Genomic DNA, 27146 nt, shown 5'->3' on the forward strand with positions numbered 1-27146 from the left:
TACCGAGCTTGCCAGGACTCGAACCTGGAATCTTCTGCTTCGAAGGCAGACGCGTTATCCATTACGCCACAAGTCCTTGCTTCGTTCTATCAAAAACTTTTCCAAACATTGTATTTATGCATTTTTATGACGCATAAAAGATCTTTAATTTAAATAAACACCGAGCTCTCCATGACTCGAACCTAGAATCTTTTGCTCCGTGGGCAGACGCGTTATCCATTGCGCCACAAGCCCGTTGGAGGTTAATATAAATACTATTGAATCATTGCAATATTATAAATTTCCCTTCCGTTACATTCCAATAATCATCTTTAAATGTTAATACCGAGCTTGCCAGGACTCGAACCTTAAATCTTCTGCTCTGTAGGCAGACGCGTTATCCATTGCGCCACAAGCCCGTTGGAGGTTTATCTAAATGCTATTGAAGCATTGCAATATTTTAAATTTCCCTTCCGTTATATACTAATAACCATCTTTAAATGTTAATACCGAGCTTGCCAGGACTCGAACCTGGAATCTTCTGCTCCGTAGGCAGACGCGTTACCCATTGCGCCACAAGCCCGTTGGAGGTTAACCTAAATGCTATTGAATCATTGCAATATTATAAATTTCCCTTCCGTTACATTCCAATAATCATCTTTAAATGTTAATACCGAGCTTGCCAGGACTCGAACCTTAAATCTTCCGCTCCGTAGGCAGACGCGTTATCCATTGCGCCACAAGCCCGTTGTAGGTTAATCTAAATGCTATTGAAGCATTGCAATATTATAAATTTCCCTTCCGCTACATTCCAATAATCATCTTTAAATGTTAATACCGAGCTTGCCAGGACTCGAACCTTAAATCTTCTGCTCCGTAGGCAGACGCGTTATCCATTTAGCCACACGCCCGTTGGAGGTTAATCTAAATGCTATTGAAGCATTTCAAAATTATAAATTTCCCTTCCGTTATATTCTAATAATCATCTTTAAATGTTAATACCGAGCTTGCCAGGACTCGAACCTGGAATCTTCTGCTTCGAAGGCAGACGCGTTATCCATTTAGCCACACGCCCGTTGGAGGTTAATCTAAATGCTATTGAAGCATTTCAAAATTATAAATTTCCCTTCCGTTATATTCTAATAATCATCTTTAAATGTTAATACCGAGCTTGCCAGGACTCGAACCTGGAATCTTCTGCTTCGAAGGCAGACGCGTTATCCATTACGCCACAAGTCCTTGCTTCGTTCTATCAAAAACTTTTCCAAACATTGTATTTATGCATTTTTATGACGCATAAAAGATCTTTAATTTAAATAAACACCGAGCTCTCCATGACTCGAACCTAGAATCTTTTGCTCCGTGGGCAGACGCGTTATCCATTGCGCCACAAGCCCGTTGGAGGTTAATATAAATACTATTGAATCATTGCAATATTATAAATTTCCCTTCCGTTACATTCCAATAATCATCTTTAAATGTTAATACCGAGCTTGCCAGGACTCGAACCTTAAATCTTCTGCTCTGTAGGCAGACGCGTTATCCATTGCGCCACAAGCCCGTTGGAGGTTTATCTAAATGCTATTGAAGCATTGCAATATTTTAAATTTCCCTTCCGTTATATACTAATAACCATCTTTAAATGTTAATACCGAGCTTGCCAGGACTCGAACCTGGAATCTTCTGCTCCGTAGGCAGACGCGTTACCCATTGCGCCACAAGCCCGTTGGAGGTTAACCTAAATGCTATTGAATCATTGCAATATTATAAATTTCCCTTCCGTTACATTCCAATAATCATCTTTAAATGTTAATACCGAGCTTGCCAGGACTCGAACCTTAAATCTTCCGCTCCGTAGGCAGACGCGTTATCCATTGCGCCACAAGCCCGTTGTAGGTTAATCTAAATGCTATTGAAGCATTGCAATATTATAAATTTCCCTTCCGCTACATTCCAATAATCATCTTTAAATGTTAATACCGAGCTTGCCAGGACTCGAACCTTAAATCTTCTGCTCCGTAGGCAGACGCGTTATCCATTTAGCCACACGCCCGTTGGAGGTTAATCTAAATGCTATTGAAGCATTTCAAAATTATAAATTTCCCTTCCGTTATATTCTAATAATCATCTTTAAATGTTAATACCGAGCTTGCCAGGACTCGAACCTGGAATCTTCTGCTTCGAAGGCAGACGCGTTATCCATTACGCTACAAGCCCTTGCTTCGTTCTATCAAAAACTTTTCCAAACATTGTATTTATGCATTTTTATGACGCATAAAAGATCTTTAATTAAAATAAACACCGAGCTTGCCATGACTCGAACCTAGAATCTTTTACTCTGTAGGCAGACGCGTTATCCATTGCGCCACAAGCCCGTTGGAGGTTTATCTAAATGCTATTGAAGCATTGCAATATTTTAAATTTCCCTTCCGTTATATTCTAATAATCATCTTTAAATGTTAATACCGAGCTTGCCAGGACTCGAACCTGGAATCTTCTGCTCCGTAGGCAGACGCGTTATCCATTGCGCCACAAGCCCGTTGGAGTTTAATCTAAATGCTATTGAATCATTGCAATATTATAAATTTCCCTTCCGTTACATTCCAATTATCATCTTTAAATGTTAATACCGAGCTTGCCAGGACTCGAACCTTAAATCTTCTGCTCTGTAGGCAGACGCGTTATCCATTGCGGCACAAGCCCGTTGGAAGTTTATCTAAATGCTATTGAAGCATAGTAATATTTTAAATTTCCCTTCCGTTATATTCTAATAATCATCTTTAAATGTTAATACCGAGCTTACCAGGACTCGAACCTGGAATCTTCTGCTCCGTAGGCAGACGCGTTATCCATTGCGCCACAAGCCCGTTGGAGGTTAATCTAAATGCTATTGAATCCTTGCAATATTAAAAATTTCCTTTCCGCTACATTCCAATAATCATCTTTAAATGTTAATACCGAGCTTGCCAGGACTCGAACCTTAAATCTTCTGCTCCGTAGGCAGACGCGTTATCCATTTAGCCACACGCCCGTTGGAGGTTAATCTAAATGCTATTGAAGCATTGCAAAATTATAAATTTCCCTTCCGTTATATTCTAATAATCATCTTTAAATGTTAATACCGTGCTTGCCAGGACTCGAACCTGGTATCTTCTGCTTCGAAGGCAGACGCGTTATCCATTACGCTACAAGCTCTTGCTTCGTTCTATCAAAAACTTTTCCAAACATTGTATTTATGCATTTTTATGACGCATAAAAGATCTTTAATTTAAATAAACACCGAGCTTGCCATGACTCGAACCTAGAATCTTTCGCTCCGTAGGCAGACGCGTTATCCATTGCGCCACAAGCCCGTTGGAGGTTTATCTAAATGCTATTGAAGCATTGCAATATTGTAAATTTCCCTTCCGTTATATTCTAATAATCATCTTTAAATGTTAATACCGAGCTTGCCAGGACTCGAACCTGGAATCTTCTGCCTCGAAGGCAGACGCGTTATCCATTACGCCACAAGCCCGTGCTTCGTTGTATCAAAAACGTTTCCAAACATTGTATTTATGCATTTTTATGACGCATAAAAGATCTTTAATTAAAATAAACACCGAGCTTGCCAGGACTCGAACCTAGAATCTTTTGCTCCGAGGGCAGACGCGTTATTCATTGCGCCACAAGCCCGTTGGAAGTTAATCTAAATGCTATTGAAGCATTGCAATATTATAAATCTCCCTTCGGTTATATTCTAATAATCATCTTTAAATGTTAATACCGAGCTTGCCAGGACTCGAACCTGGAATCTTCTGCTTCGAAGGCAGACGCGTTATCCATTACGCTACAAACCCTTGCTTCGTTCTATCAAAAACTTTTCCAAACATTGTATTTATGCATTTTTATGACGCATAAAAGATCTTTAATTTAAATAAACACCGAGCTTGCCAGGACTCGAACCTAGAACCTTTTGCTCCGTAGGCAGACGCGTTATCCATTGCGCCACAAACCCGTTGGAGGTTAATCTAAATGCTATTGAATCATTGCAATATTATAAATTTCCCTTCCGTTACATTCCAATAATCATCTTTAAATGTTAATAACGAGCTTGCCAGGACTCGAACCTGGAATCTTCTGCATCGAAGGCAGACGCGTTATCCATTACGCAACAAGCCCTTGCTTCGTTCTATCAAAAACGTTTCCAAACATTGTATTTATGCATTTTTATAACGCATAAAAGATCTTTAATTAAAATAAACACCGAGCTTGCCATAACTCGAACCTAGAATCTTTTGCTCTGTAGACAGCTGCGTTATCCGTGGCGCCACAAGCCCGTTGGAGGTTTATTTAAATGCTATTGAAGCATTGCAATATTATAAATTTCCCTTCGGTTATATTCTAATAATCATCTTTAAATGTTAATACCGAGCTTGCCAGGACTCGAACCTGGAATCTTCTGCTTCGAAGGCAGACGCGTTATCCATTACGCTACAAACCCTTGCTTCGTTCTATCAAAAACTTTTCCAAACATTGTATTTATGCATTTTTATAACGCATAAAAGATCTTTAATTAAAATAAACACCGAGCTTGCCATAACTCGAACCTAGAATCTTTTGCTCCGTAGGCAGACGCGTTATCCATTGCGCCACAAGCCCGTTGGAGGTTAATCAAAATGCTATTGAATCATTGCAATATTATAAATTTCCCTTCCGTTATATTCCAATAATCATCTTTAAATGTTAACACCGAGCTTGCCAGGACTCGAACCTGGAATCTTCTGCTTCGAAGGCAGACGCGTTATCCATTACGCCACAAGCCCGTTGGAAGTTAATCTAAATGCTATTGAAGCATTGCAATATTATAAATTTCCCTTCCGTTATATTCTAATAATCATCTTTAAATGTTAATACCGAGCTTGCCAGGACTCGAACCTTAAATCTTCTGCTCTGTAGGCAGACGCGTTATCCATTGCGCCACAAGCCCGTTGGAGGTTAATCTAAATGCTATTGAATCATTGCAATATTATAAATTTCCCTTCCGTTACATTCCAATAATCATCTTTAAATGTTATTAACGAGCTTGCCAGGACTCGAACCTGGAATCTTCTGCATCGAAGGCAGACGCGTTATCCATTACGCAACAAGCCCTTGCTTCGTTCTATCAAAAACGTTTCCAAACATTGTATTTATGCATTTTTATGACGCATAAAAGATCTTTAATTAAAATAAACACCGAGCTTGCCAGGACTCGAACCTTGAATCTTTTGCTCTGTAGACAGCTGCGTTATCCGTGGCGCCACAAGCCCGTTGGAGGTTTATTTAAATGCTATTGAAGCATTGCAATATTATAAATTTCCCTTCGGTTATATTCTAATAATCATCTTTAAATGTTAATACCGAGCTTGCCAGGACTCGAACCTGGAATCTTCTGCTTCGAAGGCAGACGCGTTATCCATTACGCTACAAACCCTTGCTTCGTTCTATCAAAAACTTTTCCAAACATTGTATTTATGCATTTTTATAACGCATAAAAGATCTTTAATTAAAATAAACACCGAGCTTGCCATAACTCGAACCTAGAATCTTTTGCTCCGTAGGCAGACGCGTTATCCATTGCGCCACAAGCCCGTTGGAGGTTAATCAAAATGCTATTGAATCATTGCAATATTATAAATTTCCCTTCCGCTATATTCCAATAATCATCTTTAAATGTTAACACCGAGCTTGCCAGGACTCGAACCTAGAACCTTTTGCTCCGTAGGCAGACGCGTTATCCATTGCGCCACAAACCCGTTGGAGGTTAATCTAAATGCTATTGAATCATTGCAATATTATAAATTTCCCTTCCGTTACATTCCAATAATCATCTTTAAATGTTAATAACGAGCTTGCCAGGACTCGAACCTGGAATCTTCTGCATCGAAGGCAGACGCGTTATCCATTACGCAACAAGCCCTTGCTTCGTTCTATCAAAAACGTTTCCAAACATTGTATAAATGCATTTTTATGACGCATAAAAGATCTTTAATTAAAATAAACACCGAGCTTGCCATAACTCGAACCTAGAATCTTTTGCTCCGTAGGCAGACGCGTTATCCGTGGCGCCACAAGCCCGTTGGAGGTTTATTTAAATGCTATTGAAGCATTGCAATATTATAAATTTCCCTTCCGTTACATTCCAATAATCATCTTTAAATGTTATTAACGAGCTTGCCAGGACTCGAACCTGGAATCTTCTGCATCGAAGGCAGACGCGTTATCCATTACGCAACAAGCCCTTGCTTCGTTCTATCAAAAACGTTTCCAAACATTGTATAAATGCATTTTTATGACGCATAAAAGATCTTTAATTAAAATAAACACCGAGCTTGCCATAACTCGAACCTAGAATCTTTTGCTCCGTAGGCAGACGCGTTATCCATTGCGCCACAAGCCCGTTGGAGGTTTATCTAAATGCTATTGAAGCATTGCAATATTTTAAATTTCCCTTCCGTTATATACTAATAACCATCTTTAAATGTTAATACCGAGCTTGCCAGGACTCGAACCTTAAATCTTCTGCTCTGTAGGCAGACGCGTTATCCATTGCGCCACAAGCCCGTTGGAGGTTAATCTAAATGCTATTGAATCATTGCAATATTATAAATTTCCCTTCCGTTACATTCCAATAATCATCTTTAAATGTTAATACCTACCTTGCCAGGAATCGAACCTGGAATCTTCTGCTCCGTAGGCAGACGCGTTATCCATTGCGCCACAAGCCCGTTGGAAGTTAATCAAAATGCTATTGAATCATTGCAATATTATAAATTTCCCTTCCGTTATATTCCAATAATCATCTTTAAATGTTAATACCGAGCTTGCCAGGACTCGAACCTGGAATCTTCTGCTTCGAAGGCAGACGCGTTATCCATTACGCTACAAACCCTTGCTTCGTTCTATCAAAAACTTTTCCAAACATTGTATTCATGCATTTTTATGACGCATAAAAGATCTTTAATTTAAATAAACACCTAGCTCTCCATGACTCGAACCTAGAATCTTTTGCTCCGTAGGCAGACGCGTTATCCATTGCGCCACAAGCCCGTTGGAGGTTTATCTAAATGCTATTGAAGCATTGCAATATTTGAAATTTCCCTTCCGTTATATTCTAATAATCATCTTTAAATGTTAATACCGAGCTTGCCAGGACTCGAACCTGGAATCTTCTGCTTCGAAGGCTGACGCGTTATCCATTACGCCACAAGCCCTTGCTTCGTTCTATCAAAAACTTTTCCAAACATTGTATTTATGCATTTTTATGACGCATAAAAGATCTTTAATTTAAATAAACACCGAGCTCTCCATGACTCGAACCTAGAATCTTTTGCTCCGTGGGCAGACGCGTTATCCATTGCGCCACAAGCCCGTTGGAGGTTAATTTAAATACTATTGAATCATTGCAATATTATAAATTTCCCTTCCGTTACATTCCAATAATCATCTTTAAATGTTAATACCGAGCTTGCCAGGACTCGAACCTTAAATCTTCTGCTCTGTAGGCAGACGCGTTATCCATTGCGCCACAAGCCCGTTGGAGGTTTATCTAAATGCTATTGAAGCATTGCAATATTTTAAATTTCCCTTCCGTTATATACTAATAACCATCTTTAAATGCTAATACCGAGCTTGCCAGGACTCGAACCTGGAATCTTCTGCTCCGTAGGCAGACGCGTTACCCATTGCGCCACAAGCCCGTTGGAAGTTAACCTAAATGCTATTGAATCATTGCAATATTATAAATTTCCCTTCCGTTACATTCCAATAATCATCTTTAAATGTTAATACCGAGCATGCCAGGACTCGAACCTTAAATCTTCCGCTCCGTAGGCAGACGCGTTATCCATTGCGCCACAAGCCCGTTGGAGGTTAATCTAAATGCTATTGAAGCATTGCAATATTATAAATTTCCCTTCCGTTATATTCTAATAATCATCTTTAAATGTTAATACCGAGCTTGCCAGGACTCGAACCTGGAATCTTCTGCTCCGTAGGCAGACGCATTATCCATTGCGCCACAAGCCCGCTGGAGGTTAATCTTAATGCTATTGAATCATTGCAATATTAAAAATTTCCCTTCCGCTACATTCCAATAATCATCTTTAAATGTTAATACCGAGCTTGCCAGGACTCGAACCTTAAATCTTCTGCTCCGTAGGCAGACGCGTTATCCATTTAGCCACACGCCCGTTGGAGGTTAATCTAAATGCTATTGAAGCATTGCAAAATTATAAATTTCCGTTCCGTTATATTCTAATAATCATCTTTAAATGTTAATACCGAGCTTGCCAGGACTCGAACCTGGAATCTTCTGCTTCGAAGGCAGACGCGTTATCCATTACGCTACAAGCCCTTGCTTCGTTCTATCAAAAACTTTTCCAAACATTGTATTTATGCATTTTTATGACGCATAAAAGATCTTTAATTAAAATAAACACCGAGCTTGCCATGACTCGAACCTAGAATCTTTTACTCTGTAGGCAGACGCGTTATCCATTGCGCCACAAGCCCGTTGGAGGTTTATCTAAATGCTATTGAAGCATTGCAATATTTTAAATTTCCCTTCCGTTATATTCTAATAATCATCTTTAAATGTTAATACCGAGCTTGCCAGGACTCGAACCTGGAATCTTCTGCTCCGTAGGCAGACGCGTTATCCATTGCGCCACAAGCCCGTTGGAGTTTAATCTAAATGCTATTGAATCATTGCAATATTATAAATTTCCCTTCCGTTACATTCCAATTATCATCTTTAAATGTTAATACCGAGCTTGCCAGGACTCGAACCTTAAATCTTCTGCTCTGTAGGCAGACGCGTTATCCATTGCGGCACAAGCCCGTTGGAAGTTTATCTAAATGCTATTGAAGCATAGTAATATTTTAAATTTCCCTTCCGTTATATTCTAATAATCATCTTTAAATGTTAATACCGAGCTTACCAGGACTCGAACCTGGAATCTTCTGCTCCGTAGGCAGACGCGTTATCCATTGCGCCACAAGCCCGTTGGAGGTTAATCTAAATGCTATTGAATCCTTGCAATATTAAAAATTTCCTTTCCGCTACATTCCAATAATCATCTTTAAATGTTAATACCGAGCTTGCCAGGACTCGAACCTTAAATCTTCTGCTCCGTAGGCAGACGCGTTATCCATTTAGCCACACGCCCGTTGGAGGTTAATCTAAATGCTATTGAAGCATTGCAAAATTATAAATTTCCCTTCCGTTATATTCTAATAATCATCTTTAAATGTTAATACCGTGCTTGCCAGGACTCGAACCTGGTATCTTCTGCTTCGAAGGCAGACGCGTTATCCATTACGCTACAAGCCCTTGCTTCGTTCTATCAAAAACTTTTCCAAACATTGTATTTATGCATTTTTATGACGCATAAAAGATCTTTAATTAAAATAAACACTGAGCTTGCCATGACTTGAACCTAGAATCTTTTGCTCTGTAGGCAGACGCGTTATCCATTGCGCCACAAGCCCGTTGGAGGTTAATCTAAATGCTATTGAATCATTGCAATATTATAAATTTCCCTTCCGTTACATTCCAATAATCATCTTTAAATGTTAATACCGAGCTTGCCAGGACTCGAACCTTAAATCTTCCGCTCCGTAGGCAGACGCGTTATCCATTGCGCCACAAGCCCGTTGGAGGTTAATCTAAATGCTATTGAAGCATTGCAAAAAAATAAATTTCCCTTCCGTTATATTCCAATAATCATCTTTAAATGTTAATACCGAGCTTGCCAGGACTCGAACCTGGAATCTTCTGCTTCGAAGGCAGACGCGTTATCCATTACGCTACAAGCCCTTGCTTCGTTCTATCAAAAACTTTTCCAAACATTGTATTTATGCATTTTTATGACGCATAAAAGATCTTTAATTAAAATAAACACCGAGCTTGCCATGACTCGAACCTAGAATCTTTTACTCTGTAGGCAGACGCGTTATCCATTGCGCCACAAGCCCGTTGGAAGTTTATCTAAATGCTATTGAAGCATTGTAATATTTTAAATTTCCCTTCCGTTATATTCTAATAATCATCTTTAAATGTTAATACCGAGCTTACCAGGACTCGAACCTGGAATCTTCTGCTCCGTAGGCAGACGCGTTATCCATTGCGCCACAAGCCCGTTGGAGTTTAATCTAAATGCTATTGAATCATTGCAATATTATAAATTTCCCTTCCGTTACATTCCAATTATCATCTTTAAATGTTAATACCGAGCTTGCCAGGACTCGAACCTTAAATCTTCTGCTCTGTAGGCAGACGCGTTATCCATTGCGCCACAAGCCCGTTGGAAGTTTATCTAAATGCTATTGAAGCATTGTAATATTTTAAATTTCCCTTCCGTTATATTCTAATAATCATCTTTAAATGTTAATACCGAGCTTACCAGGACTCGAACCTGGAATCTTCTGCTCTGTAGGCAGACGCGTTATCCATTGCGCCACAAGCCCGTTGGAAGTTAATCTAAATGCTATTGAAGCATTGCAATATTATAAATTTCCCTTCCGTTATATTCTAATAATCATCTTTAAATGTTAATACCGAGCTTGCCAGGACTCGAACCTGGAATCTTCTGCTCCGTAGGCAGACGCGTTATCCATTTCGCCACAAGCCCGTTGGAGGTTAATCTAAATGCTATTGAAGCATTGCAATATTATAAATTTCCCTTCCGTTACATTCCAATAATCATCTTTAAATGTTAATACCGAGCTTGCCAGGACTAGAACCTTAAATCTTCTGCTCCGTAGGCAGACGCGTTATCCATTGCGCCACAAGCCCGTTGGAGGTTTATCTAAATGCTATTGAAGCATTGCAATATTTTAAATTTCCCTTCCGTTATATTCTAATAATCATCTTTAAATGTTAATACCGAGCTTGCCTGGACTCAAACCTTAAATCTTCTGCTCCGTAGGCAGACGCGTTATCCATTGCGCCACAAGCCCGTTGGAGGTTAATCTAAATGCTATTGAATCATTGCAATATTGTAAATTTCCCTTCCGTTACATTCCAATAATCATCTTTAAATGTTAATACCGACCTTGCCAGGGCTCGAACCTGGAATCTTCTGCTTCGAAGGCAGACGCGTTATCCATTACGCCACAAGCCCTTGCTTCGGTCTATCAAAAACTTTTCCAAACATTGTATTTATGCATTTTTATGACGCATAAAAGATCTTTAATTAAAATAAACACTGAGCTTGCCAGGACTCGAACCTAGAATCTTTTGCTCCGTAGGCAGACGCGTTATCCATTGCGCCACAAGCCCGTTGGAAGTTAATCTAAATGCTATTGAAGCATTGCAATAATATAAATTTCCCTTCCGTTATATTCTAATAATCATCTTTAAATGTTAATACCGAGCTTGCCAGGACTCGAACCTGGAATCTTCTGCTTCGAAGGCAGACGCGTTATCCATTACGCTACAAGCCCTTGCTTCGTTCTATCAAAAACTTTTCCAAACATTGTATTTATGCATTTTTATGACGCATAAAAGATCATTAATTTTAATAAACACCGAGCTTGCCAGGACTCGAACCTAGAATCTTTTGCTCCGTAGGCAGACGCGTTATCCATTGCGCCACAAACCCGTTGGAAGTTTATCTAAAGGCTATTGAAGCATTGCAATATTTTAAATTTCCCTTCCGTTATATTCTAATAATCATCTTTAATTGTTAATACCGAGCTTGGCAAGACTCGAACCTGGAATCTTCTGCTCCGTAGGCAGACGCGTTATCCATTGCGCCACAAGCCCGTTGGAGGTTAATCCAAATGCTATTGAAGCATTTCAATATTATAAATTTCCCTTCCGTTATATACTAATAATCATCTTTAAATTGTAATGCCGAGCTTGCCAGGACTCGAACCTGAGTAGTGTAAAGCCGCACTTCGTACCTCCGTAGGTGTAGAATGTAGGTGTAGAATGTAGGTGTAGAGTGTAGGTGTAGAATTTCAAGGTCACCCTCTCGCCACGCCCCCTTGGGAAACTCGCGCGCGCCCCCTCGCGGGAAAACTCGCGGGCCCCCGCGCGCCCCCTGGCGGCTGCGCCCCCTCGCGGGAAAACTCGCGCGCCCCCTCGCGGGAAAACCCTGCGCGGGAATCTGGCAGACCTGTCTACAACTGTATCTGTGACGTCATTGGCGGGAAAATCTACAACTGTATTTGTGACGTCATTGGCGGGAAAACACCGTGCGCCGCCTATTGGGAAACTCCTCCCTTCTACAACTGTATTTGTGACGTCATTGATAAGAGACGAGAATTTATTAAACGTACATGGCCAAGGGTTAATGATAGGCTGAAAGTTGCGCAATCCATTGTAATATTTAGTTTGACTCAAAATTTCAAGGAGTTTATTTTGATTATGGTATTGTTTTTAATGGTAATTAAAAGTCAGTCTCTTCTACAACTGTGACGTCATTGATAAGAGACGATAAAAACTTTAAACGTACATTGCCAAGGCTTAAATCTTCTACAATTGTAGTTGTGACGTCATTGATAAGAGACGAATGGAAGCTTTAAACGTACATTACCAAGGCTTAAATCTTCTACAATTGTAGCTGTGACGTCATTGATAAGAGACGAGAATGGATAGCTTTAATACATTGCCAAGGGTTAATGATAGGTCTCTGCTGGATGGTAATTAAAAGGTACACGTAAAAGCGTAATTAATATATAAGAAATTCATCTTAGACGCAATAGTAGAAAGCGTAATTAGTCTCTGAATGTAGAGTTATACTTACAAAAGGAACAAAGATTTGTCAGCCCAAACGGAATCAAATACCAGTACTTAGTTTCAAAATACAATCACAGAAAAGTAAGCGTGTGAAAATACTCTCCTTTTAAATCTGGCATATTCAAAGCAATTCACGTCTAATTTTCTATTAGAATGGTACTAAAGCCAAGGTGGAGGCCGAGGCTACCCCGTTTACAGGTCAACACCAAATGCCAGGACTCGTCCTAACGTGTCTAAACCTAACCTACCTCCAAGTTATAACGAAGTTATCACTAATTCAAAATAAATCACCGATAGGTTAGTAGTGGTTTGAAAGCAATTACCTATACTAAACCAGACTATTTTGGTAAAGATGTCGTACTTGCAATGGTTTAATAGTAGCAAAATTTCTTCCAACATATAAATGTTTAAGGGATTTGTTTTTTCCAGCTAAATCGGCATCGAAATCTGAAAGGACTCGACTTTAATTTGAGCTGTTAGATTGTCATACCTTTTGAAATAACTAGTTTTTCAGGCATTTTCCTCCTGTCGTATGTTTATATTTATTACCAACGTTCCAATCAAGGTACTAGAACCTACTTTGTTATTCCCTATTGAAATTGAATTCATAGTTTGTTTATTTAAAAATGGATAGAGCACACATTCCACTATTTAGATATTCAGGGTGTAGAAAGTAAATTATTTTTAATTGATTTTAACATAAAGAACAAACTATTTAGCTGTGCCAAGTGATTGAAAATAGAGTCTTCAAGTTTAAAGCAATTAACAACGAGATTGAAGACAAAGCAATTCACGTCTAATTTTCTATTAGAATGGTACTAAAGCCAAGGTGGAGGCCGAGGCTACCCCGTTTACAGGTCAACACCAAATTCCAGGACTCGTCCTAACGTGTCTAAACCTAACCGCTTAGATCCATTAACGGCTGAAGAAAGTCGCAGAGACCCTTGTAAATCTTTGATAGATAAACTACAGTCAGTCAGAGTTGCGGGTGAAAACTATAGCCATAAAGGGCCGTACCCCAACAACTTATTACGTAAGATGGCGAGAAGAAATTCCCCCCACAGAATTTGTATAAGTCTTAGACGTTGATATGATGCCCAACTATAACCTCCACGAAATGTTCCTGGAGTATGCCTGAGAAAATAGACACCTTCAAAACTAAGTTAATCTATACTTGATATTCAAGTAATCTCATCTGTATAAATGTTGATTTAAATATAAAATGTACAAACAACAGCTTCAAAACTAAGTTAATCAATACTTGATATTCAAGTAATCTCAATGTTATTTGTATATGATCTGTATACTTTCTCATTTAAATAAAAAAATGTACAAACAACAAACCTACAATCGTAAATTCATACGCAAAGATAAATTATCACTATGCAGCCAAAGGTAGAAAAAACTAGTTGGTTTATATTGAACTGGTATTGGGTGAAAAGCGTTTCAAAAATGGTACACCTACTGTTTCCGTTTTGTCGTGACAGATGTTCGTGGAATGGTTAGTTGATTCAAACGAAAAATATCGTTATAATATTGGATTGCTATTGGGAATGTACAGTTATTATATGTGAAAAACTAAGCAACATTTTATTATTATTTTTAATTTTTTACACAAAGATGATTTTCTCTCATCAGGTAAAGTTTGTCGCATTTGAAGCAACGGTTTTTCGTATCGCATTTGGTGTTTTTTAAATGCCAAAAAAAACAAATTTTACAGTGTACGGTCGTGGTGCCTCTCGCTTTTATAACGGATTTAGCCGTAAACCGACAAGTTGTGCCTTCTTCGGAACATTCGGCGTTACGAGCGTCCTTCGCCGACGAATACGTACCGCATACTAAACACACTCTATCCGGACTCAAAGGTTGAAATTTTTCTTCTATCGGGTGTATGTGATTATTTTTTGTTACAAAAACAGTGTGATGTCTTAAAGGACAATCGAGATCTCCATCGCAATAAAACGTTTGTCCGGCGTGATCTGGAAACTCAATAAGGCTTCCGCCGCATTGATAACATCCAGTCGGATAAGGTTTCATTTTATCAGTAGACATATTATCAAGAACTAGAACTAAACGATTTTTTCGACTATTGCGTTAGCAAAAACTACATTGGTTATTCAGTAGATATACTTTTCGTCACGGGGGGGAAAGAATCATATTATATTAATAAATCCACGGTACTATAGTCATCAACCGAATACACCCTCAAGTAACATTGGTTCGCTCGTTAACGTATCTGCCTTTAAACTCGTTGTTCACGAGTTCGAATCCCCTTAGCGAGAGTCCTTAACAAGCGAACCAAGGTTACTTTTGTAAAGGATATATATTTTTATCTCTTATAACAGTTGCTTTTATAAAGCGAAAACAAGGTTGACGTCAAAGATAATTGGAAATATATTTTTATATCTTATAACAAACAGTTGTTTTTATAAAGCAAAGACAAGGTTGACGTCAAAGATAATTGGAAATATATTTTACTCTCTTATAACAAACAGTTAGAGTATTTGGTTAATTTTTACACCATCAGGGACGAATCAAAAGCGTTCTCCGAAACTGACAACACATCGGACACCCCTTCCTAGCCTATCTGCTGTAGTGAGGATTGTAGAATGAATTCACCCATTACTTTAGAAGCCGTCGTTAGACGAAACAACTTAAGACGAATTGAAAAATTTGGTGCTATCGGATGGGATAAAGATTACGGAAAATCCGAAAGGACTACAGATCCCGAAACGGGGTATTTACTAATAAACCCCACACCGAATGAAGTCTATAATATAGCCGATGGTGAAGGTTATATATGGCAATACGTTAATGGTCCTAATATAAATTTTGGATTGAAACACTTGGCAATGTACAGATTACTAACTTCTACAGTGCAATTACCCCCAGGGTCATTAATTAACATGTTTGTTAGACAGTTTCCATGTATCATAAATAACAAGGTTCATCAATTCAAATTGAAAGAAATCACTGGGGATAGTATCCACGAATTTACCTGACACCGAACAAAATGTATGGAACCTCAAATATTTGTCAGTTAGGTAGTTGCCATCCTCGCAATGAGGAGGGATGTAAATTTCGTACATTTTATTATGGAGGATACGAATTTCATTGTCCAAACCAATACTTAAGAGTTCTTAACTTAGCTCTTCATATGTGTATGTTTATGGTATATAAAACTAACAAAACCATAAGGAAAAATTATAGTGATGAAAACGACATAGCTACGCATTATATATTCAAGGCCATGCAGATTTGCAGGTTAGCCGAGTGTTTGTGTGATAACACTAACAGTTTAATGTTTCATGAAGTTCATTATCACATGAGATCCAATGACGCGAATAATTATTTCGCGAATAAGTATTTCGCAGACTTTCTTTAATATAAGCCTATTTTCAAACCTTATCTTTTTACCATTTAAACAACTGTCTATCTGAACGAGGTTTAATTCATGGTTCGTACAAACCTGGGAAAACTAAGGCAAATAAATAACTTTCAAAAAATTCAATGTTTTTCTTCTTGGCGGTCTAGTGTAACCATGTTTTACTGTAGTTTAGTGTGTTTTGTTTTAATTTAAGTGAATTTTAGACTGTTTTATTGCAGTTTTATAGCAATTTAAATGTTTTATTGTGCTTTTAGTGTGTTTTATAGTGGTATAGTGTAGGTTTAGAGTGTTTTATTGTGTTTTACTGTATTTTATTGTAGTTTTATTGTACCTTAATGTATTTTATTATGGTATAGTGTACTTTTAGAGTGTTTTATTGTAATTTTAGTGTATTCTATTGTGTTTTACTGTGTTTTATTGTAGTTTTATTGTACTTTTAGTGTATTTTATTGTAGTTTTATTGTACTTTTAGTGTATTTTATTATGGTATAGTGTACTTTTGAAGTGTTTTATTGTAGTTTTAGAGTGTTTTATTGTGTTTTAGAGTGTTTTATTGTACTTTTAGAGTGTTTTATTGTAATTTTAGTGTATTCTATTGTGTTTTACTGTGTTTTATTGTAGTTTTATTATGGTATAGTGTACTTTTAGAGTGTTTTATTGTAGTTTTAGAGTGTTTTATTGTGTTTTAGAGTGTTTCATTATAGTTTTATTGTACTTTTAGTATATTTTATTGCAATTTAAATGGTTTATTGTGTTTTACTGTGTTTTATTGTAGTTTTATTGTACCTTAATGTATTTTATTATGGTATAGTGTACTTTTAGAGTGTTTTATTGTAGTTTTAGAGTGTTTTATTGTGTTTTAGAGTGTTTCATTATAGTTTTATTGTACTTTTAGTATATTTTATTGCAATTTAAATGGTTTATTGTGTTTTTAGTGTATTTTATTCGTTTTATAAAATACTATAGTTGTTGGTTATAGACTTCGTTCCATAAAATAACTTAATCTAGCTAGGACCCAAGGATTCGTTATACCTGAAGGTGAATAATATAGCGCCTATACCGTGTTATATTTTGCTTCGTTATAATTAACAGGTGTTTTAATAAAGCGAAAACAAGGTTGACGTCAAAGGTAATTCGAAATATACGTATGACGTTAAGGTTATAATATATTTTCCTCCGTTATAACTAGCAGCTGTTTTTGTAAAACGGAAACAAGATTTTTTTACATCTATGTTAGTTCAAAATGTACTTATTTTAACGTGATACGTAGACCGGTTTAGATCTAGTATATAACCCAGCAAGTCGCGGCGTACAATCACTTGAGGCAATATCTCTCGACCATAAACTAAATTCTCACGATGCCTTTAGACATGGTAAGATTTTTTTTTCCACGTTTTTAAAAACTGCATGTCCAAATGTATCATTATTGTCTTTAGACGGTAAATCAAACGTGGGAAACTATCGAAATTAAATTTAACGAGAGCGACAATATCGGTGTAAAATTAGTTAAATTAAACAATAAATTATATGTAGATATTAGAAGATACGCTTTTAAAAAACCCCTTATATATGGAATATGTATTTCGATAGACGTGATAGAAGAAGTTAAAAAAAATTTAAGCAAACCATGCGGTAGCATAAAACAGACCCTATGTTTCCCGGGAATGTTGGAACTGGAAAATTTTAAAGATACGGGCTATTTATTAACAAAATATAGGGGGGAAATGCGCGAAAAAAAATTAAATTTAAAGTTTGATGAAATACCAGAGGTTGTCAGTCTTATAGACAAAGTTTTAAAGAAAATACCTGTAACTGTATAAGAAATTTGAAAATGTACGCAATAAAGAATTTTTAAAACGTATTTTTAAAACGTATTTTTAGAAAAATTAATACTTTTTTTTATTTTAGAACTTGTAGTGTATATTATTTTAGATATTTTAGTTTGTTTCCTAGGTCTACGTCAAGAGTTTTATTTCGAGTCGCGCCTAAGATCAAATAGAAAACATGTCATCATCCGAAGAAGAGCCTTTGGATCTTTCCTATTTCAATCCTAAAAGGTTTTACGAATTATCAAAAGTTAACCAAACTGTCTCTCGAAAGTTCAACTGTTTAGCCTCTGAATATAAAATTATTTTTAAAGACCTTCATATGCTCAAATTGACAGAAGTATATGAACAATTGAAAAAAATCTTTCAATCCATTATAGAGACAATTTTAGAATCTTCTTCAGGTTACAATAGCGTTAGATTTTGTGTTAGGTCTGACTTACTGGAAAATGCTATAAATTTAAATTTTATGGCCCTAAATGAGTTAACGGCGGAAAGATTAATGACTGCCATTAGTCAAGTAAGTCAAAGCCGAAGAAATTTTTTTCTCGAGGGTGATGTCAGGCTCGATGCTATATTTTTAAACGTTAATGTACCAATATCAGGTCGTCGATCTGTTAAAAATAGATCGATGATAGCTCTCGACAAATATATTCAGAAAGGAAGGACATTTTTACCCATAATAAACGATGACGAACTATGCGTATCAAGAGCAATCGTTTGCGGGACGATGGTTGCTGATTTAACATATTTAAAGAAACAAAAGCTTAGTACTTTGACTTTTGATTTTAATCGTTATAGACGTATACAAATAGGTCATAGACCTTTGCAAAAAGAAGAAGCGTTAAAGCTTCATGCCAAGGCTAATGTGCCTATTGGTCCCGTTAGTTTAGCCCAAATTGCAATGTTTCAAAAAGTATTGCAACCCGAGTATCAAATAGTTATTTTCAGTGCTAATGATAATTTCAAAAAGGTTTATCAAGGTGAAATGTTTTCGGAGAAAAAAATTTTTCTATTACAAATAGATCAACACATGCACGTTATTAAAAGTTTAGCCAGTATGTTTGGGGCCATGTCGTATTGCAATACGTGTTTAACAACGTTTACTAATTCAAAGAACGCAAAAAAACACAAATGTTTTAATCAAAAAACCAAATGTTGGCGTTGTTACTCTGAGACCTTTCACGAAGACCCTCAGATTGAAATATCTCGCTGCCAAAACTGTAATAGATACTTTAAAGGACCTGAATGTTTCCAATTTCACATAGAAAATGGCACTTGTTTAAAAATTAAACGGTGCTTAAAATGTTGCAAAGAAATTCGCGATGACAAACATAAATGTCTTACAACTTGTTCTAGATGTAAAATTGAGCACCCTCCCAAAATGTGTTACGTTCAACCTCTTGATGATACTTTTAAAGAAACTAGATTTTGTTATTTTGACTGTGAAACTATTGATATGAACTATAAACATACCCCAGTTCTATTAGTTTCGGCCATGCAAATTAATGATACCGAATACGATTATCAAATTTTTAGAGGTTTTGATTGTGTTGATAAGTTTATGAAATATCTGACCCAAACAGAAGATGAGACATCTTATACAAGGAACAATAAACGAATAAAAATAAGTAAACCTAAATTTGAAAATTTGACTATAGTGGCCCACAACTTTAAAGGTTTTGATTCGTATTTTATATTAAATTGGTTAATTAATAACCATGTAAAACCAGACGTCATATTCGACGGCTCTAAAATTCTAGCTCTCTTTATTAAAAGTCAAAATTTTAGGTTTATTTGTAGTTATTCCTTCGTGGCCCTTCCTCTGAGAGCTTTTACAGAAACCTTTCAATTGGGTAGTTACAAAAAACAGTTTTTTCCTTATATTTTCTTAAAAGAGGACACTTTAAACTATGAAGGTCCGTTACCTGAAAAAGCCGTATTTCAACCTGAATTTATGAATGAAAAGGACCGACAGGCCTTTGATTTATGGTACAGTGAAAAAGGTAAAAAATCCACGTACAAAATAATGACCGAATTAGAGGAATACGCTGTACAAGATGTGGTAGTTTTACAAAAAGGAATTACAAAATTTAGAGAACTTTACAAAAAGGCATCGGGTCTAGATCCTCTTAATTGCGGAGCTATTACAATATCGGGGGCCTGTACTAACGTGTTTTTACACAAATATTTAGAAAAAAATACATTGGGTGTGGTACCTAGTCCGGGTTATCGCGGGTCATACAACCAAAGTAGTAAAGCTATAAAGTGGTTGGCTTGGGTTAGTAAAGAAATGAAGGTAGAAATACAGACAGCCCTATCTCCTGAAGGAGAAAAAAGAATTGGACCTTATTTAGTTGACGGTTACTCAAAGGATCCTGAAATTATCCTAGAGTTCAATGGTTGCGCGTATCACGGTTGTCCGAAATGTTTAAAAGGTAGTGAATGGAACAGTTTAGTAAATGATACAAATAAAAACTGTTACGAAAAGGGTCTGGATAGAATAGAATTTATAAAAAAGTTACACCCCAATGCAAAGTATATAATAATGTGGGAATGCGAGTTTGAAAAGTTGTTAAAGACAAATGCCGCTTGTAGTACCTTTTGCGAGACTGTAGAGGTACCTCCGCCAATATTAGCCAGGTCGGCTTTATACGGTGGAAGGACAGAAGTCTTCAAATTATATCATAAACCGGATGAAGCAAAAAACGAAAAAATTTATTATTACGACCTCATGTCACTCTATCCCGCTGTCAATAAATACGGAATCTACCCAAAAGGACATCCCAAAATTTTAAATAGTAACTTTAACTATGAAAAAAATGCCTATTTTGGTATAATATCGTGTGAACTCTTGCCCCCGACTGACCTATATATCCCAGTTTTACCATATAGGTTTAATGGAAAATTGTTTTTCCCCCTGTGTAAGTCATGTGCCCTTGAATCAAATAATGAAGCGTGTCAACATTCTGACAAGGAACGAATTATTTCGGGTATTTGGCCCTCGCCTGAAATTTACAAAGCCGTAGAAATGGGTTATAAAATTATAAAAATATACGAAGTACATCATTTCGACGAGACATTTCAGTATGAAAAACATGTTAACGATGGACTATTTGGCGGTTATGTTAACAATTTTTTGAAGATAAAACAAGCTAATTCCGGCTATCCGTCTTCAGTTAAAACTGACGAGCAAAAACAAAAATATATTGAATCGATTTATGAATCTGAAGGTATTAGTGTCGAGATGGATGAAGTAGTTCATAACCCCGCGCTGAGAGCTATTTCAAAGATTTGTCTCAACAGTCTTTGGGGTCGTTTTGGTATGAATACAAACAAAACCAAAACACTAATTGTTAACGAGTGCACAGAACTTGTGCGTATCTTATCTGATGACACAAAGGAATTGGTAGATTTAAGACCAATTAATGAAGAAATGTGCTTATTATCGTACAAAAACAAAGATGATTTTGCACCAACATATTTCAAAGGAAATCCGTATGTGGCTTGTTTCGTTTCGTGTTACGGAAGATTAACCTTATTCGAGACCTTGCATAAATTGGGTAAAAGAGCATTATACACAGATACGGACAGCGTTTTATTTGTGGCGGGGGAAAACGATTTTAAACCCCCCACGGGTAACAATTTAGGATGTTGGGTTAACGAACTAGGGGACGCTACAATTGCAGAGTTTGTTTCAAATGGGCCCAAGAGTTACGGTTACAGAACTACGGACGGTCAATCTGTCGTGAAGGTTAAAGGAATTTGCCTTAATCGTGTTAATGAGAAAATTATAAACTTTGAAGCTATAGTGGACTCTATAAAAAATAAATCCAAACGTCTAAAAGTGGACGTTCCTTTCAACGTCATTCGAAATAAAACGTCGGCCAATCTTTTAAGTCGAAAACTAGAAAAAAGCTTTGGATTTACGTTTAACAAACGTGCAATTAAAGGTTGGGACACTTTGCCATTTGGTTTTAAAGCGGACCCATGAAAAGTATTTTAGAACTTTGTGTAAAAGAAAAAAATTAGTAATTTTATCTTGTGTAAATAACAAATCAAATAATCATAATAATTAATAATGTATAGTCTAAAATTAACAAAATAGATCAATGTAAAAAAATAATATAGGTAAATAAGATAACAGCTTAGAAAACCTCTGCTGTTCTAAGATAAAAAACGGACACGTGACGTATAGGGTCTCGCGTCTCTTGTTAGTGAGTCTCTCAAAAAATCACTCTCGAAATTACCTCCAACGCGAGAAGTTCATTTAATTTTAACCTTGCTAAAATAAACTATTTCTTGCAAATAAAGTCTCAAAGTTTATTCATTTACAAAATAACCAACAAAAGTATATTAAGACTAGTTAATTTTTCAGTCGGTTAATTAGTTCTTTTAGATAATATTAGTTCTCCCAATAACCTAAACACCAACAAGGAGCTATTCGCAACAACTTTACCTGATGAGAGAAAAGCATCTTTGTGTAAAAAACCAAAAATTGTTGGTTAGTTTTTCACATATAATAACTGTACATGTAATACCGCTGGAAGATCGATATAACATGGAACTATATAATAACATGAGGTTTAAACATCGGATTAAAGAAACTGAAAAACTTTTAAAACCAATTTTCGATAGTTTCCTAAATTGCCCGAAATAAAGAAATTTTGATTTCCAATTGGGTCTAAGAATTTAATAATTAAATATTTTTTAGGAAATTTTAGAAAAATTAAGTAATAAGATAATAAGAACCGAAAATGAGAAATTGTACGAAAAACACCCGTCATGGAGAAATTTACAGATAGCGCGGGTCAGGCCGATGTTGCGTGAAGGTGTACAGGAGCAACAGGACCCAATTGAGGAAATACCCTTCGTTTTGCGTTTGAACGAGCAACAACGTCAATGGATAAGATCACAACATAGAAGTCAGGGGTTGCCCTTACCACTTGAAGCGGCCTCTACATCCACAACTCCTAACTCTAATAATCATCCTAGTAACACTTCAAACCTTAACCGTAACCCACCACAATAAAATACACTAAGGTGCAATAAAACATTTATTTTCTGTACTGGTACCGTAACCCACCACAATAAAATACACTAAGGTGCAATAAAACATTTATTTTCTGTACTGGTATTTGATTCCGTTTGGGCTGACAAATCTTTGTTCCCTTTTAATTACCATCCAGCAGAGACCTATCATTAACCCTTGGCAATGTATTAAAGCTATCCATTCTCGTCTCTTATCAATGACGTCACAGCTACAATTGTAGAAGATTTAAGCCTTGGTAATGTACGTTTAAAGCTTCCATTCGTCTCTTATCAATGACGTCACAGCTACAATTGTAGAAGATTTAAGCCTTGGCAATGTACGTTTAAAGTTTTTATCGTCTCTTATCTATGACGTCACAGTTGTAGAAGAGACTGACTTTTAATTACCATTAAAAACAATACCATAATCAAAATAAACTCCTTGAAAAAAGGTTAAAATTTTGAGTCAAACTAAATATTACAATGGATTGCGCAACTTTCAGCCTATCATTAACCCTTGGCCATGTACGTTTAATAAATTCTCGTCTCTTATCAATGACGTCACAAATACAGTTGTAGATTTTCCCGCCAATGACGTCACAGATACAGTTGTAGACAGGACTGCCAGATTCCCGCGCAATGTTTTCCCGCGAGGGGGCGCGCGAGTTTTCCCGCGAGGGGGCGCAGCCGCCAGGGGGCGCGCGGGGGCCCGCGAGTTTTCCCGCGAGGGGGCGCGCGCGAGTTTCCCAAGGGGGCGTGGCGAGAGGGTGACCTTGAAATTCTACACCTACACTCTACACCTACATTCTACACCTACATTCTACACCTACGGAGGTACGAAGTGCGGCTTTACACTACTAACCTGGAATCTTCTGCTTCGAAGGCAGACGCTTTATCCATTACGCCACAAGCCCTTGCTTCGTTCTATCAAAAACTTTTCCAAACATTGTATTTATGCATTTTTATGACGCATAAAAGATCTTTAATTAAAATAAACACCGAGCTTGCCATGACTCGAACCTAGAATCTTTTACTCTGTAGGCAGACGCGTTATCCATTGCGCCACAAGCCCGTTGGAGGTTTATCTAAATGCTATTGAAGCATTGCAATATTTTAAATTTCCCTTCCGTTATATTCTAATACTCATCTTTAAATGTTAATACCGAGCTTGCCAGGACTCGAACCTGGAATCTTCTGCTCCGTAGGCAGACGCGTTATTCATTGCGCCACAAGTCCGTTGGAAGTTAATCTAAATGCTATTGAAGCATTGCAATATTATAAATTTCCCTTCCGTTACATTCCAATAATCATCTTTAAATGTTAATACCGAGCTTGCCAGGGCTCGAACCTGGAATCTTCTGCTCCGTAGGCAGACGCGTTATCCATTGCGCCACAAGCCCGTTGGAGGTTAATCTAAATGCTATTGAAGCATTGCAATATTATAAATTTCCCTTCCGTTACATTCCAATAATCATCTTTAAATGTTAATACCGAGCTTGCCAGGGCTCGAACCTGGAATCTTCTGCTCCGTAGGCAGACGCGTTATCCATTGCGCCACAAGCCCGTTGGAGGTTTATCTAAATGCTATTGAAGCATTGCAATATTTTAAATTTCCCTTCCGTTATATTCTAATAATCATCTTTAAATGTTAATACCGAGCTTGCCTGGACTCAAACCTTAAATCTTCTGCTCCGTAGGCAGACGCGTTATCCATTGCGCCACAAGCCCGTTGGAGGTTAATCCAAATGCTATTGAAGCATTTCAATATTATAAATTTCCCTTCCGTTATATACTAATAATCATCTTTAAATTGTAATGCCGAGCTTGCCAGGACTCGAACCTGGAATCTTCTGCTTCGAAGGCAGACGCTTTATCCATTACGCCACAAGCCCTTGCTTCGTTCTATCAAAAACTTTTCCAAACATTGTATTTATGCATTTTTATGACGCATAAAAGATCTTTAATTAAAATAAACACCGAGCTTGCCATGACTCGAACCTAGAATCTTTTACTCTGTAGGCAGACGCGTTATCCATTGCGCCACAAGCCCGTTGGAGGTTTATCTAAATGCTATTGAAGCATTGCAATATTTTAAATTTCCCTTCCGTTATATTCTAATACTCATCTTTAAATGTTAATACCGAGCTTGCCAGGTCTCGAACCTGGAATCTTCTGCTCCGTAGGCAGACGCGTTATCCATTGCGCCACAAGCCCGTTGGAGGTTAATCTAAATGCTATTGAATCATTGCAATATTATAAATTTCCCTTCCGTTACATTCCAATAATCATCTTTAAATGTTAATACCGACCTTGCCAGGAATCGAACCTGGAATCTTCTGCTCCGTAGGCAGACGCGTTATTCATTGCGCCACAAGCCCGTTGGAGGTTTATCTAAATGCTATTGAAGCATTGCAATATTTTAAATTTCCCTTCCGTTATATTCTAATAATCATCTTTAAATGTTAATACCGAGCTTGCCAGGGCTCGAACCTGGAATCTTCAGCTTCGAAGGCAGACGCGTTATCCATTACGCCACAAGCCCTTGCTTCGGTCTATCAAAAACTTTTCCAAACATTGTATTTATGCATTTTTATGACGCATAAAAGATGTTTAATTAAAATAAACACTGAGCTTGCCAGGACTCGAACCTAGAATCTTTTTCTCCGTAGGCAGACGCGTTATCCATTGCGCCACAAGCCCGTTGGAAGTTAATCTAAATGCTATTGAAGCATTGCAATATTATAAATTTCCCTTCCGTTATATTCTAATAATCATCCTTAAATGTTAATACCGAGCTTGCCTGGACTCGAACCTGGAATCTTCTGCTCCGTAGGCAGACGCGTTATCCATTGCGCCACAAGCCCGTTGCAGGTTAATCTAAATGCTATTGAAGCATTGCAATATTATAAATTTCCCTTCCGTTACATTCAAATAATCATCTTTAAATGTTAATACCGAGCTTGCCAGGGCTCGAACCTGGAATCTTCTGCTTCGAAGGCAGACGCGTTATCCATTACGCCACAAGCCCTTGCTTCGGTCTATAGAAAACTTTTCCAAACATTGTATTTATGCATTTTTATGACGCATAAAAGATCTTTAATTAAAATAAACACTGAGCTTGCCAGGACTCGAACCTAGAATCTTTTGCTCCGTAGGCAGACGCGTTATCCATTGCGCCACAAGTCCGTTGGAAGTTAATCTAAATGCTATTGAAGCATTGCAATATTATAAATTTCCCTTCCGTTACATTCCAATAATCATATTTAAATGTTAATACCGAGCTTGCCAGGGCTCGAACCTGGAATCTTCTGCTCCGTAGGCAGACGCGTTATCCATTGCGCCACAAGCCCGTTGGAGGTTAATCTAAATGCTATTGAAGCATTGCAATATTATAAATTTCCCTTCCGTTACATTCCAATAATCATCTTTAAATGTTAATACCGAGCTTGCCAGGGCTCGAACCTGGAATCTTCTGCTCCGTAGGCAGACGCGTTATCCATTGCGCCACAAGCCCGTTGGAGGTTAATCTAAATGCTATTGAATCATTGCAATATTATAAATTTCCCTTCCGTTACATTCCAATAATCATCTTTAAATGTTAGTACCGAGCTTGCCAGGACTCGAACCTGGAATCTTCTGCTCCGTAGGCAGACGCGTTATCCATTTCGCCACAAGCCCGTTGTAGGTTAATCTAAATGCTATTGAAGCATTGCAATATTATAAATTTCCCTTCCGTTACATTCCAATAATCATCTTTAAATGTCAATACCGAGCTTGCCAGGGCTCGAACCTGGAATCTTCTGCTTCGAAGGCAGACGCGTTATCCATTACGCCACAAGCCCTTGCTTCGGTCTATCAAAAACTTTTCCAAACATTGTATTTATGCATTTTTATGACGCATAAAAGATCTTTAATTAAAATAAACACTGAGCTTGCCAGGACTCGAACCTAGAATCTTTTTCTCCGTAGGCAGTCGCGTTATCCATTGCGCCACAAGCCCGTTGGAAGTTAATCTAAATGCTATTGAAGCATTGCAATATTATAAATTTCCCTTCCGTTATATTCTAATAATCATCCTTAAATGTTAATACCGAGCTTGCCTAGACTCGAACCTGGAATCTTCTGCTCCGTAGGCAGACGCGTTATCCATTGC

The 27146-nt window shown here is 37.4% G+C and overlaps 1 protein-coding gene and 52 non-coding genes across 54 annotated transcripts; all 53 read right to left on the reverse strand.

Annotated features, from left to right (window-relative positions):
- Window positions 1–3: 3 nt before the first annotated feature.
- TRNAR-UCG (transfer RNA arginine (anticodon UCG)) lies at window positions 4–76 on the reverse strand. Its single transcript has one exon. It is a non-coding gene; the product is annotated as a tRNA-Arg (tRNA).
- Window positions 77–325: 249 nt separating this feature from the next.
- TRNAC-ACA (transfer RNA cysteine (anticodon ACA)) lies at window positions 326–398 on the reverse strand. The gene has a single exon. It is a non-coding gene; the product is annotated as a tRNA-Cys (tRNA).
- Window positions 399–489: 91 nt separating this feature from the next.
- On the reverse strand, window positions 490–562 carry TRNAR-ACG (transfer RNA arginine (anticodon ACG)). The gene has a single exon. It is a non-coding gene; the product is annotated as a tRNA-Arg (tRNA).
- Window positions 563–1145: 583 nt separating this feature from the next.
- Window positions 1146–1218, reverse strand: TRNAR-UCG (transfer RNA arginine (anticodon UCG)). The gene has a single exon. It is a non-coding gene; the product is annotated as a tRNA-Arg (tRNA).
- A 249-nt stretch (window positions 1219–1467) lies between these two features.
- TRNAC-ACA (transfer RNA cysteine (anticodon ACA)) lies at window positions 1468–1540 on the reverse strand. The gene has a single exon. It is a non-coding gene; the product is annotated as a tRNA-Cys (tRNA).
- A 91-nt stretch (window positions 1541–1631) lies between these two features.
- TRNAR-ACG (transfer RNA arginine (anticodon ACG)) lies at window positions 1632–1704 on the reverse strand. The gene has a single exon. It is a non-coding gene; the product is annotated as a tRNA-Arg (tRNA).
- A 419-nt stretch (window positions 1705–2123) lies between these two features.
- Window positions 2124–2196, reverse strand: TRNAR-UCG (transfer RNA arginine (anticodon UCG)). The gene has a single exon. It is a non-coding gene; the product is annotated as a tRNA-Arg (tRNA).
- Window positions 2197–2445: 249 nt separating this feature from the next.
- Window positions 2446–2518, reverse strand: TRNAR-ACG (transfer RNA arginine (anticodon ACG)). The gene has a single exon. It is a non-coding gene; the product is annotated as a tRNA-Arg (tRNA).
- A 255-nt stretch (window positions 2519–2773) lies between these two features.
- Window positions 2774–2846, reverse strand: TRNAR-ACG (transfer RNA arginine (anticodon ACG)). Its single transcript has one exon. It is a non-coding gene; the product is annotated as a tRNA-Arg (tRNA).
- Window positions 2847–3101: 255 nt separating this feature from the next.
- On the reverse strand, window positions 3102–3174 carry TRNAR-UCG (transfer RNA arginine (anticodon UCG)). The gene has a single exon. It is a non-coding gene; the product is annotated as a tRNA-Arg (tRNA).
- A 249-nt stretch (window positions 3175–3423) lies between these two features.
- On the reverse strand, window positions 3424–3496 carry TRNAR-UCG (transfer RNA arginine (anticodon UCG)). Its single transcript has one exon. It is a non-coding gene; the product is annotated as a tRNA-Arg (tRNA).
- Window positions 3497–3745: 249 nt separating this feature from the next.
- TRNAR-UCG (transfer RNA arginine (anticodon UCG)) lies at window positions 3746–3818 on the reverse strand. Its single transcript has one exon. It is a non-coding gene; the product is annotated as a tRNA-Arg (tRNA).
- An 85-nt stretch (window positions 3819–3903) lies between these two features.
- Window positions 3904–3976, reverse strand: TRNAR-ACG (transfer RNA arginine (anticodon ACG)). Its single transcript has one exon. It is a non-coding gene; the product is annotated as a tRNA-Arg (tRNA).
- A 91-nt stretch (window positions 3977–4067) lies between these two features.
- TRNAR-UCG (transfer RNA arginine (anticodon UCG)) lies at window positions 4068–4140 on the reverse strand. The gene has a single exon. It is a non-coding gene; the product is annotated as a tRNA-Arg (tRNA).
- A 249-nt stretch (window positions 4141–4389) lies between these two features.
- TRNAR-UCG (transfer RNA arginine (anticodon UCG)) lies at window positions 4390–4462 on the reverse strand. The gene has a single exon. It is a non-coding gene; the product is annotated as a tRNA-Arg (tRNA).
- A 249-nt stretch (window positions 4463–4711) lies between these two features.
- On the reverse strand, window positions 4712–4784 carry TRNAR-UCG (transfer RNA arginine (anticodon UCG)). The gene has a single exon. It is a non-coding gene; the product is annotated as a tRNA-Arg (tRNA).
- A 91-nt stretch (window positions 4785–4875) lies between these two features.
- On the reverse strand, window positions 4876–4948 carry TRNAC-ACA (transfer RNA cysteine (anticodon ACA)). The gene has a single exon. It is a non-coding gene; the product is annotated as a tRNA-Cys (tRNA).
- A 91-nt stretch (window positions 4949–5039) lies between these two features.
- On the reverse strand, window positions 5040–5112 carry TRNAR-UCG (transfer RNA arginine (anticodon UCG)). Its single transcript has one exon. It is a non-coding gene; the product is annotated as a tRNA-Arg (tRNA).
- A 249-nt stretch (window positions 5113–5361) lies between these two features.
- On the reverse strand, window positions 5362–5434 carry TRNAR-UCG (transfer RNA arginine (anticodon UCG)). The gene has a single exon. It is a non-coding gene; the product is annotated as a tRNA-Arg (tRNA).
- Window positions 5435–5683: 249 nt separating this feature from the next.
- Window positions 5684–5756, reverse strand: TRNAR-ACG (transfer RNA arginine (anticodon ACG)). The gene has a single exon. It is a non-coding gene; the product is annotated as a tRNA-Arg (tRNA).
- Window positions 5757–5847: 91 nt separating this feature from the next.
- TRNAR-UCG (transfer RNA arginine (anticodon UCG)) lies at window positions 5848–5920 on the reverse strand. Its single transcript has one exon. It is a non-coding gene; the product is annotated as a tRNA-Arg (tRNA).
- Window positions 5921–6169: 249 nt separating this feature from the next.
- On the reverse strand, window positions 6170–6242 carry TRNAR-UCG (transfer RNA arginine (anticodon UCG)). Its single transcript has one exon. It is a non-coding gene; the product is annotated as a tRNA-Arg (tRNA).
- A 249-nt stretch (window positions 6243–6491) lies between these two features.
- On the reverse strand, window positions 6492–6564 carry TRNAC-ACA (transfer RNA cysteine (anticodon ACA)). Its single transcript has one exon. It is a non-coding gene; the product is annotated as a tRNA-Cys (tRNA).
- A 255-nt stretch (window positions 6565–6819) lies between these two features.
- TRNAR-UCG (transfer RNA arginine (anticodon UCG)) lies at window positions 6820–6892 on the reverse strand. The gene has a single exon. It is a non-coding gene; the product is annotated as a tRNA-Arg (tRNA).
- Window positions 6893–7141: 249 nt separating this feature from the next.
- On the reverse strand, window positions 7142–7214 carry TRNAR-UCG (transfer RNA arginine (anticodon UCG)). The gene has a single exon. It is a non-coding gene; the product is annotated as a tRNA-Arg (tRNA).
- Window positions 7215–7463: 249 nt separating this feature from the next.
- Window positions 7464–7536, reverse strand: TRNAC-ACA (transfer RNA cysteine (anticodon ACA)). Its single transcript has one exon. It is a non-coding gene; the product is annotated as a tRNA-Cys (tRNA).
- Window positions 7537–7627: 91 nt separating this feature from the next.
- On the reverse strand, window positions 7628–7700 carry TRNAR-ACG (transfer RNA arginine (anticodon ACG)). Its single transcript has one exon. It is a non-coding gene; the product is annotated as a tRNA-Arg (tRNA).
- Window positions 7701–7955: 255 nt separating this feature from the next.
- Window positions 7956–8028, reverse strand: TRNAR-ACG (transfer RNA arginine (anticodon ACG)). Its single transcript has one exon. It is a non-coding gene; the product is annotated as a tRNA-Arg (tRNA).
- A 255-nt stretch (window positions 8029–8283) lies between these two features.
- TRNAR-UCG (transfer RNA arginine (anticodon UCG)) lies at window positions 8284–8356 on the reverse strand. Its single transcript has one exon. It is a non-coding gene; the product is annotated as a tRNA-Arg (tRNA).
- Window positions 8357–8605: 249 nt separating this feature from the next.
- Window positions 8606–8678, reverse strand: TRNAR-ACG (transfer RNA arginine (anticodon ACG)). Its single transcript has one exon. It is a non-coding gene; the product is annotated as a tRNA-Arg (tRNA).
- A 255-nt stretch (window positions 8679–8933) lies between these two features.
- Window positions 8934–9006, reverse strand: TRNAR-ACG (transfer RNA arginine (anticodon ACG)). Its single transcript has one exon. It is a non-coding gene; the product is annotated as a tRNA-Arg (tRNA).
- A 255-nt stretch (window positions 9007–9261) lies between these two features.
- TRNAR-UCG (transfer RNA arginine (anticodon UCG)) lies at window positions 9262–9334 on the reverse strand. Its single transcript has one exon. It is a non-coding gene; the product is annotated as a tRNA-Arg (tRNA).
- A 413-nt stretch (window positions 9335–9747) lies between these two features.
- TRNAR-UCG (transfer RNA arginine (anticodon UCG)) lies at window positions 9748–9820 on the reverse strand. Its single transcript has one exon. It is a non-coding gene; the product is annotated as a tRNA-Arg (tRNA).
- Window positions 9821–10069: 249 nt separating this feature from the next.
- TRNAR-ACG (transfer RNA arginine (anticodon ACG)) lies at window positions 10070–10142 on the reverse strand. Its single transcript has one exon. It is a non-coding gene; the product is annotated as a tRNA-Arg (tRNA).
- Window positions 10143–10233: 91 nt separating this feature from the next.
- Window positions 10234–10306, reverse strand: TRNAC-ACA (transfer RNA cysteine (anticodon ACA)). Its single transcript has one exon. It is a non-coding gene; the product is annotated as a tRNA-Cys (tRNA).
- A 91-nt stretch (window positions 10307–10397) lies between these two features.
- TRNAC-ACA (transfer RNA cysteine (anticodon ACA)) lies at window positions 10398–10470 on the reverse strand. The gene has a single exon. It is a non-coding gene; the product is annotated as a tRNA-Cys (tRNA).
- Window positions 10471–10561: 91 nt separating this feature from the next.
- TRNAR-ACG (transfer RNA arginine (anticodon ACG)) lies at window positions 10562–10634 on the reverse strand. The gene has a single exon. It is a non-coding gene; the product is annotated as a tRNA-Arg (tRNA).
- Window positions 10635–11053: 419 nt separating this feature from the next.
- Window positions 11054–11126, reverse strand: TRNAR-UCG (transfer RNA arginine (anticodon UCG)). The gene has a single exon. It is a non-coding gene; the product is annotated as a tRNA-Arg (tRNA).
- An 85-nt stretch (window positions 11127–11211) lies between these two features.
- TRNAR-ACG (transfer RNA arginine (anticodon ACG)) lies at window positions 11212–11284 on the reverse strand. The gene has a single exon. It is a non-coding gene; the product is annotated as a tRNA-Arg (tRNA).
- Window positions 11285–11375: 91 nt separating this feature from the next.
- On the reverse strand, window positions 11376–11448 carry TRNAR-UCG (transfer RNA arginine (anticodon UCG)). The gene has a single exon. It is a non-coding gene; the product is annotated as a tRNA-Arg (tRNA).
- A 1613-nt stretch (window positions 11449–13061) lies between these two features.
- On the reverse strand, window positions 13062–15057 carry LOC149657228 (uncharacterized). Of its 2 annotated transcripts, XM_089844569.1 has the most exons (3): window positions 14363–15057; window positions 14214–14292; window positions 13072–13195 (listed from the first exon to the last, which is right to left on the reverse strand). In XM_089844569.1, the coding sequence occupies exons 1-2, from the start codon at window positions 14798–14800 to the stop codon at window positions 14260–14262; spliced, it is 471 nt and encodes a 156-aa protein (XP_089700695.1). In that variant the 5' UTR covers window positions 14801–15057; the 3' UTR covers window positions 13072–13195; window positions 14214–14259. The 2 variants fall into 2 exon arrangements, with proteins under 2 accessions (XP_089700694.1, XP_089700695.1); XM_089844568.1 differs by having other exon boundaries at window positions 13062–14292.
- Window positions 15058–24320: 9263 nt separating this feature from the next.
- On the reverse strand, window positions 24321–24393 carry TRNAR-ACG (transfer RNA arginine (anticodon ACG)). The gene has a single exon. It is a non-coding gene; the product is annotated as a tRNA-Arg (tRNA).
- A 91-nt stretch (window positions 24394–24484) lies between these two features.
- Window positions 24485–24557, reverse strand: TRNAR-ACG (transfer RNA arginine (anticodon ACG)). Its single transcript has one exon. It is a non-coding gene; the product is annotated as a tRNA-Arg (tRNA).
- Window positions 24558–24812: 255 nt separating this feature from the next.
- TRNAR-UCG (transfer RNA arginine (anticodon UCG)) lies at window positions 24813–24885 on the reverse strand. Its single transcript has one exon. It is a non-coding gene; the product is annotated as a tRNA-Arg (tRNA).
- Window positions 24886–25134: 249 nt separating this feature from the next.
- On the reverse strand, window positions 25135–25207 carry TRNAR-ACG (transfer RNA arginine (anticodon ACG)). Its single transcript has one exon. It is a non-coding gene; the product is annotated as a tRNA-Arg (tRNA).
- Window positions 25208–25298: 91 nt separating this feature from the next.
- TRNAR-ACG (transfer RNA arginine (anticodon ACG)) lies at window positions 25299–25371 on the reverse strand. Its single transcript has one exon. It is a non-coding gene; the product is annotated as a tRNA-Arg (tRNA).
- A 91-nt stretch (window positions 25372–25462) lies between these two features.
- On the reverse strand, window positions 25463–25535 carry TRNAR-UCG (transfer RNA arginine (anticodon UCG)). The gene has a single exon. It is a non-coding gene; the product is annotated as a tRNA-Arg (tRNA).
- Window positions 25536–25784: 249 nt separating this feature from the next.
- TRNAR-ACG (transfer RNA arginine (anticodon ACG)) lies at window positions 25785–25857 on the reverse strand. The gene has a single exon. It is a non-coding gene; the product is annotated as a tRNA-Arg (tRNA).
- A 91-nt stretch (window positions 25858–25948) lies between these two features.
- Window positions 25949–26021, reverse strand: TRNAR-UCG (transfer RNA arginine (anticodon UCG)). The gene has a single exon. It is a non-coding gene; the product is annotated as a tRNA-Arg (tRNA).
- A 249-nt stretch (window positions 26022–26270) lies between these two features.
- TRNAR-ACG (transfer RNA arginine (anticodon ACG)) lies at window positions 26271–26343 on the reverse strand. Its single transcript has one exon. It is a non-coding gene; the product is annotated as a tRNA-Arg (tRNA).
- A 91-nt stretch (window positions 26344–26434) lies between these two features.
- On the reverse strand, window positions 26435–26507 carry TRNAR-ACG (transfer RNA arginine (anticodon ACG)). The gene has a single exon. It is a non-coding gene; the product is annotated as a tRNA-Arg (tRNA).
- Window positions 26508–26598: 91 nt separating this feature from the next.
- On the reverse strand, window positions 26599–26671 carry TRNAR-ACG (transfer RNA arginine (anticodon ACG)). The gene has a single exon. It is a non-coding gene; the product is annotated as a tRNA-Arg (tRNA).
- Window positions 26672–26762: 91 nt separating this feature from the next.
- TRNAR-UCG (transfer RNA arginine (anticodon UCG)) lies at window positions 26763–26835 on the reverse strand. Its single transcript has one exon. It is a non-coding gene; the product is annotated as a tRNA-Arg (tRNA).
- Between the last annotated feature and the right edge of the window lie 311 nt (window positions 26836–27146).

This window comes from Phalangium opilio, unplaced genomic scaffold (assembly GCF_054372755.1).
Source record: "Phalangium opilio isolate 3A_F unplaced genomic scaffold, DU_Popi_V2 ptg000077l_1, whole genome shotgun sequence".
Classification (NCBI taxonomy): Eukaryota; Metazoa; Arthropoda; class Arachnida; order Opiliones; family Phalangiidae; genus Phalangium; species Phalangium opilio.